The sequence below is a fragment of the Denticeps clupeoides genome, chromosome 2 (genome assembly GCF_900700375.1).
Source record: "Denticeps clupeoides chromosome 2, fDenClu1.1, whole genome shotgun sequence".
NCBI classification, from domain to species: Eukaryota; Metazoa; Chordata; class Actinopteri; order Clupeiformes; family Denticipitidae; genus Denticeps; species Denticeps clupeoides.
Window position 1 is genome coordinate 11,485,767 of NC_041708.1, and position 13,650 is coordinate 11,499,416.

At 40.3% G+C, this 13,650-nt stretch overlaps 1 protein-coding gene across 1 annotated transcript; it reads right to left on the reverse strand.

The window, feature by feature from the left end:
- Positions 1-4,969: 4,969 nt before the first annotated feature.
- Positions 4,970-11,417, reverse strand: erlin1 (ER lipid raft associated 1). Its single transcript, XM_028967788.1, has 13 exons — positions 11,280-11,417; positions 10,770-10,894; positions 10,586-10,667; positions 10,038-10,084; positions 9,262-9,323; positions 9,052-9,177; positions 8,456-8,529; positions 8,301-8,359; positions 8,091-8,182; positions 7,182-7,271; positions 7,026-7,105; positions 6,473-6,786; positions 4,970-6,385 (listed from the first exon to the last, which is right to left on the reverse strand). The coding sequence occupies exons 2-12, from the start codon at positions 10,880-10,882 to the stop codon at positions 6,559-6,561; spliced, it is 1,053 nt and encodes a 350-aa protein (XP_028823621.1). The 5' UTR covers positions 10,883-10,894; positions 11,280-11,417; the 3' UTR covers positions 4,970-6,385; positions 6,473-6,558.
- Positions 11,418-13,650: the final 2,233 nt, after the last annotated feature.

Sequence of the window (13,650 nt, forward strand, 5' to 3'; positions counted from 1 at the left end):
ATGTGCATTTCTGGGACCCATTGCATTACCATAAGATATATAATTATAAGATATATAAAACCCTATTATATAGTATCTGATGCTTGTCTTCTACTACAACAGTTCACACATACAGCAGATATAGAGGGAGATTTAGTGGCTATAAAGAAGTTCACATGCTTGGTGGCAATTTAAGTGACGCAGCACACCTTGTAGAGACAGATGATGAAGTGGAACTGGAACTATTTCTTCCATCCTTCATCCTGCAGGTTGTGATCTTGTTCATGAGCGGTACAAACAGGGGTTGTGTGGGATTAATGTGGATCCAATCAGGGAGTTTTGAGTGCGCTGCTCAAGTCTGTCATGGTGAAGAGAACTAAGTATAAAAACAATGCTGTCAATTTACCAGTCAATTTACAGTGTACCAGAAAGTATTCACAGGCCTTCACCTTTTTACAAATGTAAGTTTTTTACAAATAGTTACTTGAAGATCTACACACAGTACCAACAAATGACAAGGTAAAAACAACTCTTTAGAAAGAACTGGACTCCCAATGCAGAGCATGATGATGTTTGTTATTGCCCAAAGTATCAAATATGATTCTAAAAAAACTTGTAATGGGTAATGCCCAAAATATCAAAAAAGTATACCGGTCAATATAGGTCGGTGACCCGTAGAGCCCACCGAGGCGAGCCATATGTCAAACTGTGCGGTCGCCAGGAGGTTGGGTTCAGACACTTTTCTTATGGAGGGAATTACTGATACATTACTGTTCTTATCTGAGGAGGGAAGGAATTTCTCAATCAGTTATAGCCTTTTCTACTGATTTTGGCTCATTCTCAGAGCCTTTTTATTTAATAGATCAGCATACCTGTCAGAATAGCTGTCAGAAATTGGGTAATGCGCATGCGTCACACAATCATGGTTGCTTCGGGCATGTCTATCATTCTATGAAATCACAGAATAAAGGTAAGAAATTGTACATAATGTCAGTGTACATATAGGTGGGTTAGGGTTAGGGCTATCAGTTTGCTCTCCGGGTATGCAATTCTGATAAAGGATGATGATCTGTCAGAACACCGGCCGTGTAATTAGGTATCATAGGCAAAGGGCGCCATCCAGCCTTAACAAGCGCATCTCTGCTGGGTCATAGAGCCGGTCTAATACCGACCTAGACAACAAATAGAGATGAAGTTTACCCATGGATATGATATCGATTGGCCTGTGAACTTCTTTGTGTCAGTATTCAAACATTTGGTATCTAGGACAGAAATATGTTTATGTCACAAAATGATACAAAATGGAAATATAAAACACAGTATTGGATATGCCATGGAACACAGTAAAAACATTCATGAAAAGTTGAAAATATGAAACAATATGTTGGCAAGAACTGGATGTCTTTTCAAATTAGTTAAAAAGACAATATGAAGGCAGGCTGCCAAGAGACCTAGAGCAACATTGAAGTGAACACTGAAAGTACTAGTGTGTACTACATGTGAGAATAAACACCTACATAGAATTTTATGATGGAAGCCTTTCCTTGCAAACAATAACACATAGGCCCAAGGAAAGAAACTACCATTACCATGGTATGATTCTGGGCTGCTTTTCTTTAGCTGGAACTGTGCTGAAAGTGGAAGGAACAGTTATAAACACCATTCACTTTTAGCTACCAGTCATGTTTGCTAGAAAGAGGAATTTAACCTTTTTACATGTCAATGATCCTACACGTACAACCAATTACTTCAGTAGAAGAAATTTTGGTACGGCTGTTTTGGAAGATGGCTGTGCACAAATGCTCTCTGACAGATTTGGAACACTTCTGCAAGGAAGAGTGGGCAAGTATTGCAAAGTCAACATATGCCATGCTCAGAGCCTCCAACCTAAGAAAATTGAATGATGTCCTTCAATCAAAAAGTGCTTCAAAAACATATTAGTTTAATGGTGTGCACACTTCTCAGATTTATATTATAGATGAGAAAAGTTAAACTATTTTAGTTGTCTCATTCCTGTAAATCTAAAAAAAATGCATTCTGATAAAGGTGTTGACAAAAAGCAGTGACTGAAATGCCTGAGCAAAGCAGCACTGCAGAAGTGAGACATTGCCCAAAATTATCAGCACAACACATGACACTTAACTCCAAAGAGAAGAAGAGAAAAGATAACATTTGTGTATGTGTGTCTGTGTGTTTGAAGATAAGATAAGTGTAGCTCATCAGCGCAGTTCACTCATCTCAGATGGAATGTAGGTAAAATCCTGCAACAGGATTGTACTGTGGGAGGGAGGGGTCTAATTGTCCAAATTCCTCAATTTGTACCCTCTGTGTCTAGACCCTGAGTTACATGATCCCTGAGGCACATTCACCTCATACCATCGCAGGCAGATGCTGTCATACCGGTATCTAAGGTCCCAATATAATCTAAGACATCCAGAGCTAAGAGAGATAATAGAAAGAATGTTGTCTTTAATTCCATATAATACCATATGTGGCAGAAAGTTGCTGAGAGTTTTTTTAGAATAAAAAAATGTTGCATTAAATACATTTGGAGTTTTCAGTATCAGGGATGACTTTTTCATGCATAATTATTTTTTAATGGTTGATCTGTCCTAAACCCATAGTACTTATTATGGCAAATAATGTTTACATTATATTTACAGCCTGGGTGCATTTAAATGAAATGTGTTTTATGCTATTTAACAGTTCTAGCTGTAAATATCTGGGAATAAAACTGGAGACTGATCCATTTTTTTCATATTCTCATACACTAAAAGTGTATGGCTTTACTCTTCCAATATTATGTGAGGGAGGAGTCTAATTGTCTAAATTCCCCAATGTAAGAAACAAGTCATATTCACAAACGTGTTGGTGTAATTAAGATTTTTGTCATTAGGATTTTTTGTCAGTATATATCTACACAATGCTAGGAGCAGATTCTACTTGAAATGTGGTTGAAAGTCACATGGACTGTTGAGAAACTGTGTGGTATTTGAGATGAGTGTGTTAATAATCCCTCCTCCTTAGACTGACATTAAAATATTCTATTTGAAAATCCCTTGTTTGGTTCACTTGGGCCTGTTGCAATGGAGTGGTGTGGGGGAATTTGGGAAGGTTGAAAACAAAGCGTTACAGTAGTCAGTTTGAAGATGACCTCTACTGTTCTGCATTGCTCCCATTAGATTACAGCAAGAAAGTCTTCTAAGGAGGACTGAAGCAGAGAGGGCCAGGCTGACAAAGACTCCACTACTGGAATCACATTGTTCCTGTAATCGTCATCATGGGATGCCACCCCAGTGTGTCACACTTATTCACTTAGTCAACAAAAAATCTGGAAAAGAGGGTAGATTAGAGCACGAGATACTGTGAAAAAAAAAAAAATGTGTTTGCCAGCATATAGTACAATTACTCTCTGTAAGCATAGTAACCTGCTGAAGAGTGGCAGGTCTGGGTATTTCTCCAGTAAATTATTAAGTGTTCACCATCAAAGAAAAAACTTCATGTAAAAACTTACACTCTTTATCTGTGTGTGTGTGTAAATTAATATTTAGAATTTCTATATTAAATGCAGATGAAAAATAAAATTGAAGTTTCATGGAACTGGCAGCCTTCCCACAACCCCCAGAACCTGGTAATCCAGTGACTGATGCATCCTGTGTTGGGTCATGTCTTGGGGTGAGCAGAGGTCCTTCCTGTGGCTCAGCAACCAGGAAAGGAAAATGCACTTAGTCACACACCTCAAACCTTGATCGCACATTGACTCATGGTGCATCTGACTGGAGCTTTTTCAGAGCAACTTCCCCACAGGATGTGAGTTAAAAGATAAAAAATGCAGAAATCAGCAGGACTGATGAACAGCACTGGTCAAGTCACTTTTCAAACTTTTCCTGTTTATTGTTCCCCCAATGAAACAGCGCTTGACCCTCAGCTTTTTCTAATTTTAGTGTGATTTAGTCATTTAAACATAATGTGTAATTAGTTTGGTAGCATTTAGATTCTGCTGGTGACCAATTGTCTAAACAGAACTTTTTATCTAGTAACATCAACTGGCAAATTGAAAAAAAAAGAGAAGGTGATAACAGTTGGTGTGACTATTCACAAATGGAAGAACCATAAAATGAGAGAACCTCCTTCCCTCAGCCATGGCATTAAAACAAGGTCTTGGGTATTCTACCATGACAATGATCCAAAACACATGGCCAAAGCAACAAAGGATTAGCTCAAGAAGAAGCATATTTAAGTCTTGGAGTGGCCAGGTCAGTCTCCAGACTTTAATCCCATAGAAAATGTGTGGAGGGAGTTGAAGGTTCGAGTTGCCAATAACGACTTGGAGGGGATCTGCAAAAAGTGGCACAAAAATCCCTTGAGATTTGTGCAATCCTAGTGGCCAACTACAAGAAACATCTCAAATCTTCAGACACATCTTCTATCTCTCACTGCACAAATAAACCTACCATTGTTAGTGGGCAAGCTTACAAAATCAGCAGGGGTTCAAATAAATTCTCTTTATAATCATTATGTGTGTTAAAAGGAGAGGTAATAATCATCAGTTTTTCTGAAATATTTTGGCCTGAAGAACATCACTCATAATGCAGTTAAAATGGCCAACTTTTACAGTTAAAGTGGTACCAATCTAAATTCTGGGTATTCAACACACATTTGTTGAAGACATATATAAAGCCTAGGTTTGAACATCTGATAAGGGTTCTCCTGCATAAACACCAGCTAAAGATGGATGAAGTGGTGGAGGTGGTTTTGAGAAATCCATACTTATGCCCTCCCCAAAACAAGGGGAAAAAATCTTCCTAAATCAGGATCAAGTGATTAGAGCAATCAGAAGCACTCTCTGGAATGGCTCATGTAAAGAGCCTAACCGTGAATGCAGGAATGTGTGAAACACCGTTTCCTTTGTCTGAAACATCTTGACAAAAAAAATAAACAAAACAGAGCAAATGAGTTGAGGGACAAATCAACCACATGGATAAAAACATAAAATCAAACCAGGCTCCTCCTTCCTGGTATCAAAATAGCTTTTATTTTTACATGACTGAACACTGACAATTTGATCAATTTTGCATATAATGTTAATGTAAAATGAACAGACATTTCAGAATTATGCAGATTTAAAAAAATCATTCACAGAACTTATTTCAAAAGATTGAGCTGAAAATATTAGGGTAACATTCAGCATGGCCACATAGGGATAAATGTTATTTATTTAGTGTGATTTAAACCCATACAGCACCCAGTTAACACGGGGTGGGGGGGTTATGCTGGGTGACCCCTCCACACCTCTGCTCATTTATGTAATGATGGGGGTCCAGTGGGCAATCAATAATAATAGAAACAATAATCGTTTTCGTCATAATAACAAAAGTAATATCAGCCAAGACACATCCAGATCCTCGGCCTGACATTTTTTGTTCAAAGACACACTCCATTTTAATTAAGGTCCTGAAATAGGGAGAACCCAAATGAGAGTAAATGGTGCCCTCTACTGGTAGAAAATTATAACCCCCTACCAAAGGCTGATATTAACATAAAACAAGAATTAAATTCTCTAGCATAAAATTGCTGAATGGTATTAATTATATGTTTTAATATGCTTAATTAGACGTCCCTTTCCAGTGTTTGTCTGGAGCAGAAAACCCCTGAAACAGCTGAAAACAGCAGCAAGACTTAAGACTCCACATCAGTGCACAGCATGGTGGCCTGATAACCATCAGAGCATCAGTAAAGGTCTGAGCTTCTCAGACTAAAGTCTCACTCATCTAAAACATTTCAAATCAGGGCTCATCAAAAACACAAAAAATGCCAGCTTTCTAGACAAAACACCAAGCATCGATACCACAGATTATTATCCACAATTCCCCAATTCCCAGCACAGAGCATAAAACGAAATGTAAAATTGCTTATTTTTAAATGAAAGGAAGAAAGACATGGGTCACACAGATGGATTTTAAAGAAAAAAAAAAGTGTAGTGTTGTGTTATTGTGTCTGGTGCTCTGCTAAGAGAGAGAAAAAAAGCCGGTAGAGCTCTGTGTAAACTGAGACCCTAGCGAAGAACCACTGCTGCCCCAGTCAGAACTGGAGACATTGCAAGACGTCTGCAGATTAAACTGCTAAAGATGCTGATGTGAGCACTGGGTCCACTGTTGTTCCAGATGTTCCACAGAGGACACCCTTTCTCTATAAGAACCTGACTCGATTACAGGACAAAATGAAAAATCATTACACACACACAAAAAAAAAACGAAGCTTTCCTGAGCCAAATGTCTGAAGCAGATTTCCTGCAACACAACACACACATTCAATCATCCAGGCCACTTAATAATGCAATCAACAATTTATGGCGTTACCTGGCAGTGGGGATGTCTCAAAACACTTTCATGAAAAACCCTGCAGCCCTAGAAATAAGCCTGATTTGTGGACTGTTACACCCTCCAGCAAACACACACACACAAAAAAAAAAAAAAAAAAAAAAAACACACACACACACACACACACAACCCAAAACCCACACCAACCAACAAGCCCCCAAGCCAGAGAGCTACAGACAGACAGGCCATTGCTAGCCACTTAGTGGCCATCTGCCTTTGCTCGTGACTGGAACTCTCTCTTAGATCGTTCTGCTCCACCCAGGACCTCCTGCAACTCAGGACTATGGTCACTCTGCAGGCCCTTTGCCCCTGGGCCAGCACTGTTGTCTACAAACATGCTGGGGATCTCCTGGCCAAAATAAATTTTGCTGTTGGAGGCGATGGCCTGGTACTTCATGAGCTCCAGATACTCTGGGGTCAATTTCAACTGCAGGGAGACAAAAGAGTTCACAATATGAAATCCTTGAAAGAGCTATTTCAGATAATCAAATCTAATCAGATAATACTATGGTTTTTTTTCATGATTGAACCAGCTAATTGAAATGTTACTTTTTTTATTGTGGTCTCATTTCTTAAATCACAAAAAGCAGCCGTTTTAACAGGGGTGTTCTCTTTTTAGATATCCTGTAGCATGATAAGAGTTAATTCCACTAATGATGCATTTACCCTATTGGCTTCAGCAAACTTTGCAGCAGTGTAGAATTCAGCATCAGCCTTTGCTTTCTCTCTGGCTACAAAAGCAGCATCTGGGACAAAGGAAAGCAGGATATCAGTTTAAACAGAATTAACACAAAACAAGCCCCAACCTGAACCCAGGCCCACCTTCAATCTCAGAGATCTTCTTCTCAGTCTCCTTCTCCATCACTTTCTGACGAAACTGAATCTCTGCAACTTCAGCCACCTTCTGGGCCTCTGCATAGCAGAGCAGATCAAACTCGAGTAAAGACTTCCACACGTTTCAACAATATGCATGCTGAGAACATGCCGTTGACTGCTTGGATAGTTCTGAGAGAAAACATGTAATCTCGTGTCCTCCTAGCTCCTTGTGTTCAGTACTTTAGACAACCTCTAGAGCAATTATTTCTAAATACATCACATTAAAATACATTGTATCTATGTAATATTGATGTTAAAAAAATTAAAGCAGTGACATCTGTGCATATATTTAAAACATTACTGTGCTTTGGATTGAATAGCATTTACTATGCCAATTGAACAACAGGCAGTATGTTTGAAACCTTTGTCATCACTGTTATGTAAAAGCTGTTAAACAGTAACCAGCTCACCCGCCAGCCACCCATCTGAACAGAAGAAGGAGTGTCAGGCTAATTTAGTAGCGATTTGACTAATCAGCTAACATGCCTTTTGCGCGCACACACACACACATTATTGCTAGCGTAAGGCAGAACAACGGTGGCAAACACTGTATCTGCTTTGCTTGTTTGATTTTAACAGTAGCTGAACAGTGTAATTAGAATTTTCCAAAGCACATCTTGTACATTTTCTGGAGCCTTTGAGCTGCACTTTAAGGTTTTTCAGATTTCAAATGAGTTTCCTGTACAACTTAGCATCCACAACAGCCTTCGTCTTTGCACTCATGAAAGGCTTCACTTTTCACCATGTTGGATGACAAATAGTCCAGCTTTGTGTGCAGCAATAAATATGTAATTATAAAAGAGAATTTAATTAATGAAAGTAATATTTAATTAAGGTCAAATATGAAATGCTGACCTATCACAGCCTTCTTCCTCTCAGTCTCAGCCTCCTTCTCCACAACTCTTTGTGTCTGAGCTGTGATCAGCAGCCTTGTCTTCTCAGCCTCCCTAAATACAGCAGGCGAAAGACAGTGAAGGAAACAGAGGGGTATGGAAGAAACGATGCACCCATTTAACAAAGCCGTTATTGTTATGTCTAATGATAGCTGAATTCAATAGCACTCACATCAGTTCGAAATTCCTTCTGATGGCCTCAGGGATCTTAGGTTTGGTCACACGAACTGCCTGAAAGATGAAAATTAAAAGACGCGAAATTAAATCAGTAAATGTGACCCGGGATAACATTAACAATTATGCAGCATAATGAAAATCACTTCAGACCTGAATCGTGAGGCCAGGAGCCATGGCATTGAGGTCCTTCTGCAGAGCAGTTTTCAGGTTCTCATCAATAATGTCTACCAGAGAAGGAACACCTCAGTTATTGCACACTAATACGTAAACTATAAAATAACAGACACAAAAAAAAAAAAAAAAACACACACACACACACACACAAATAATACCTACACACACATATGCTAATTAACGCTTGTTCGTTCTACGGAAGCTGTGAAATCTGCATCAACAGCAAACAATTACGCAAAAGGCAGAGCATTTCGGTGAACTAGGGATGCACCAATATGGTTTTCTCCGATCTGATAGCATACCGATATGTGGCGTTTAGATATCGGCATATCCAGAGTTAAATAAAAACTTAAATAAAAAGTTTTCTTTACTCTGAAGACAATATAACAATAATGCAAGTATGAAGAAACTGCATGGAGCTGTCTTCTGGTGTTCTTTGGTGTGATTATTTTGAACATGTGTTCTTAAGTTGGTTGTGTTACACTCTGCAGTGCTGCTGCCACCCCTCCAAATGTTTGTGTAGAAAGTGTGAAATACCTCCATAATGATAGTTTTATTCCTCACAGCCTTACCAAAAAGCTCGATGTAGACCTCCTGAAGAGTATGAACACTGCAGAACTGGTTGAGCTCATGGTGGATCTTGTTAAATATGAGAGTTTTGTCATAATCTGCTGTGTAGTTCCTCACAATGTCCACCACTGTGCAAACAGAAAGCTGACTTTAAACAGAGTAATATGCTGATGAAAGGTCAGCATATTACAACATAAGGGGGTGGCCCTTACCAGCGGATGGCACCAGCATGTTGACCACTTCGATCCGATCAAAGTAGATCATAACTCCTCCACTGTTGAGACAGGTTCATGGCACAAACACAGGAAAATGGGAATAAATATTTTTGTTGTTTTTTTTCTTATTAATAACTTAAATGTCCCATGACATGACGTGTTTTGTCCAATCAGCTCCGTCGTTCAGAGAGTGGCAGCTCAAACGGTCTGATCTGGAATTTGTCCCCCTATGTAGTCATAAGGCTGAACTTCAGAAACAGACTACAGATATAGTATTAGAGGACCACTAAGACCTACATAAAATGTTAGGAGGCCTTTAGGTACCATTACAAAAATAGTGTTCTTCAACTCATGTATTGATCCTTTGGTCCAAAGTCACTCACAAAATCACCACAGAGGTGGGCACAAGGCAAATCAAAATATACAAGTCTGGTACAACTGCTACAGTCTGGTACAAGTTGCTACAGGGGGACTGTCCCTGTAACTACTGGTTGTAGGATGCTCTGGATAAGGGCCTCTGGTAAATCCAGTAAATGTAAAATGTAAATGTGCTGAGTTGAAATGGGACAAAACACAAAGCTGTTTGTGGATTTTTTTTTCATGAGAACTGTGGATTTGAATGACGGTCTGTCCTGGTCCAACATGAGGCAATCTCTCCATAATGACACCGCTGGAAACAATGATATCATTGTTTGGTAGATCACCTGAGATACTATTTGCTACATACAGTAAGGGTGAAAAAGAATCAGGAAATAAGTTAACTGAGAACATACCTTGTCCCACAAGGCACATTCTTCACTTCATCTGTTTGTAGAGTTGTCTGCAACAAAAAGTATAAGGAAAAATGAAGAAAGAAAAAAAAAAAAAAAAAAAAGTTAGAAGAACAAATGTCAGCAGATGAAAGCATGACTACTACAGGGATACAGTCAAGAGAATCCAGAATGCTTTATGCCACTTATGCCATTGACCAAGTCTAAAGCATTAAAAAGGGTTCCAATTGGATCTGTAATTCACACAAAAATCAGGTGTATCCAAGTCAATCACAATTAGAACCAACTTTTCAGTTCTTCCACCAAGGTTCAAAGAAGAAGCTCAAGGTATCTAGTAGGGTGGTGGTAGCCTAGTGATTAACAAACTCATCTATGAACCAAAAAGTCCCAGGTTCAAACCCCACTTACTACCATTGACCCTGAGCAATACGCTTTACCATAAGAGTCTCCAGGGTGACTGATTGGAAGTAGCTCTGGATAAATTCAATAATGTAAATGTTCTAATATGCATTTGACTCTGGACATGCCTTCGATCCTCATTTCACACCCACCTGCACAGATCTGTATGCGGTGATGAAAGGCAACATTATGTGGTACCCAGGGCCATTAGGAGAAGTCAGCAGGGCTCCTCCCCTGTTTTTTTTTTTTTTTTTTTTAAAGAGAAAATAAAGGAGGCATATAGAGATCAATTCTTATTCTCCACTGCCTTCGAAAACGTTGACGGGTCGGTGTTACCTGTAGTAAACCGCCAAATGGCCCTCTTCGATCTTGTGTATGGAGGAGTGCAGAAAAACAGCCATCACCCCTGTCACTGCGGCCACTACTGCCCCGACGTGGGCCATGGTCATCCTCACCAGTCACTGCGGCACGACACGACACAAACACAAGCAAAGCCACCCATGAGGACAGCTGCGGGTAAAAGCGGGCGACTTTGGTGACGCTAATCTGCAGCGGCTCCAGTGTCTGCAACTTTATCCACAGAGAATTTGGGACCGTCGTTCCTGCAGATGTCACTGCGGGAGAGACGGTGCCTGTCTGCACACTGGAAGGTGGAGGAGAAAAGCCAGCGGCGCTCAAAACGAGCTCCGGCGGCTAACACAGCGTGGCTCGGTCACAAGAAGAAAAGACGGATACCATCAGCGTTTAACAATTCCAACAGTAACAGCTCAGCTAACGTTAGCTGGTTAGCGCACTGTTGTCTTGGCTGAAAGGAAACGGAAACTGTCCCGTTTAAGTCCCGCTTACCTGAGTCTCTTAATTACACAGTACTGGTCTTTTTCATTTTACTTAATACGATCCGCTCTCCTCTTACTACGCCCCTGATCCAACTCCGACCACTTTCTGGATCACATCGCCTGCGCTTCCTCCAACGCTCGTCCGTAGAATGAAACTGCTGGCGCCCCCTGCCGTGCCGGGAGAAACACTGCGCTCAGCTTTGAAATCTTCTTTTTTTTAATTAAAGGGCAACTTCCCACATGCGCCGTACTGCGCCGCATCACATTTCCTCCCATGTCGAATAATACAAAGCACACGAAGGAATAAAGTACAACACAATAATTTGCATTAAAAAAAGTTTTTTAAACCAACTCCGTTTTTTTCAGGGTTCTTATCCATTTCAACTGGAGCAATAGCTGTTAGTGGGGAATAAACTGCATGGCCATAATTTAGTTTTCATTTTGCTATTTGCCAACTTGCACTTCTCAGTTTTTTTGTCTTTTACTCACTATGCTTAACCGCTTAGTCCAGTTACTCGTGGTCATGGCCCTCATTCTCTAATGGTGTGATTACAAGTCTGTTGAATTTATGATTGTTTATTAGAAGGACATTAATAAACTGGTTTAATGCTAATTTTCCTCCGTCTTATTTTAGGTTCTCCGTTAGCAGTTGATCCAGCTTCTGATATAAAATTATGGATGCTCCCGCATGCATGTCAGCCAACTCCACCGAACACTGGTGCCTCACAGACAGACAGAGTTATCCGATTGGTAGATTTGGCATGATGATGGGTCCACTGCTGTAGGTTGTACACTGTAAAAAAAAAAAAAAAAAAAGTTTTTTTGAGGGAACTTAAATATGCTTTGCAGCCGGTTCCCTTAAATTTGTTTCCAGTGTAGTGTTACAATGTACAGTGATGTGTCATCATAGCAAATAAAACTAGTTACAGTTAAACTATAGTTATAATTAACCCAAAATCAGAAGAAATCTCCAAGAGCTTCCAAGATTACATTACTAATCGGTCTTTTCATTTAGATTATTTTTATGGAAAACATACAGGTGATTACTCATGTCTCTTTGGAACACTAGGGGACTACTGTATGCATTTCAACATGGGCTCCACTCCACATTAGGATCAGCTTTAAGTGCTAAATTTACATTTTACATTTATGGCATTTGGCAGACGCCCTTATCCAGAGCGACTTAAAACGTGCATTCAAGTTACCATCGATGAAGAGATCAATTCTGGTTCACTAGGACCCCAACTATGAATACAATCTTTTTATTCACTCTGTTGTAGATTCTGTACACAAGTTCGACAATAAGAAAGTTACAATTTAATCTAAATATTCTTTAAAGAGGAAGGTCTTGAGCTGTCGTTTGAAGGTGCTCAGTGACTGAGCTGTTCTGACCTTGAGGGGAAGTTCATTCCACCACTGAGAGGAAAAGACGGAGAAGAGTCTAGATGAGTGTCTTCCTTTTACCTTTAGTGATGGAGGGACCAGGCGAGCAGTACTGGAGGCTCGGAGTATACGAGGTGCAGTGCGAGGTGTAATAAGGGCTGTGAGGTAGGATGGTGCTACTCCATGTTTGGCTTTGTAGGCCAGCATCAGTATTTTGAACATGATGCATGCAGCTACTGGGAGCCAGTGGAGGGAGCGTAGCAGAGGGGTGGTGTGGGAGAATTTGGGAAGGTTGAAGATCAGTCATGCTGCTGCATTTTGTATGAGTTGTAGAGGTCGGATGGTACATAGTGGTAGACCAGCTAGAAGGGAGTTGCAGTAGTCCAGTCTTGAGATTACTATGGACTGAACCAGTAGTTGGGTGGCCTGGGTTGACAGATAAGGGCGGATTCGTCTTATATTGTAGAGAAGGAATCTACATGAGCGGGAAAGGTTGCTGATGTGAGTCGAGAAGGAGAGTTGGTTGTCTATTGTTACGCCAAGGTTGCAGGCTGTTGTAGAAGGAGAGAGCTGTGAGTTGTCCAGGTAAATAGCAAGATCCTGATGTGGTGAAGAATCTGCTGGAATGAATATTAGTTTGAGTTGGAGGTGATGGGCTGACATCCAAGACGAGATGTCGGTTAGACATGCAGAGATTTTGGAAGCAGCATGTAGATCAGCATAGCAGTGGTAGGATAATCCATGTGAGGAAATGACCTCACCAAGTGATCTTGTGTACAGGGAGAAAAGGAGAGGACCTAGCACCGAGCCTTGAGGGACACCAGTGGAGAGTCTGCGTGAGGTAGAGGTGGATCCTTTCCAAGTCACTTGGTAAGATCGCTCATCAAGGTAGGAAGCAAACCACTGCCATGCTGAGCCCTGAATTCCAAATACTTTAAATACTTCACAATCAATACTTGAATCCACTTTTAGCTGATTTCATCTTTGCTGGTTTATAA

Bases quoted from the DNA above. Each gene is read 5' to 3' on its own strand.
- erlin1 (XM_028967788.1), bottom strand. From the start codon at position 10,882: ATGACCATGGCCCACGTCGGGGCAGTAGTGGCCGCAGTGACAGGGGTG. The intron at 8,360-8,455 runs GTCTGAAGTGAT...TTCATCTTTCAG, and splicing joins CTCCTGGCCTCACGATTCAG to GCAGTTCGTGTGACCAAACC. The intron at 7,106-7,181 runs GTGGGCCTGGGT...CCTTTGTCCCAG, and splicing joins GAAGATCTCTGAGATTGAAG to ATGCTGCTTTTGTAGCCAGA.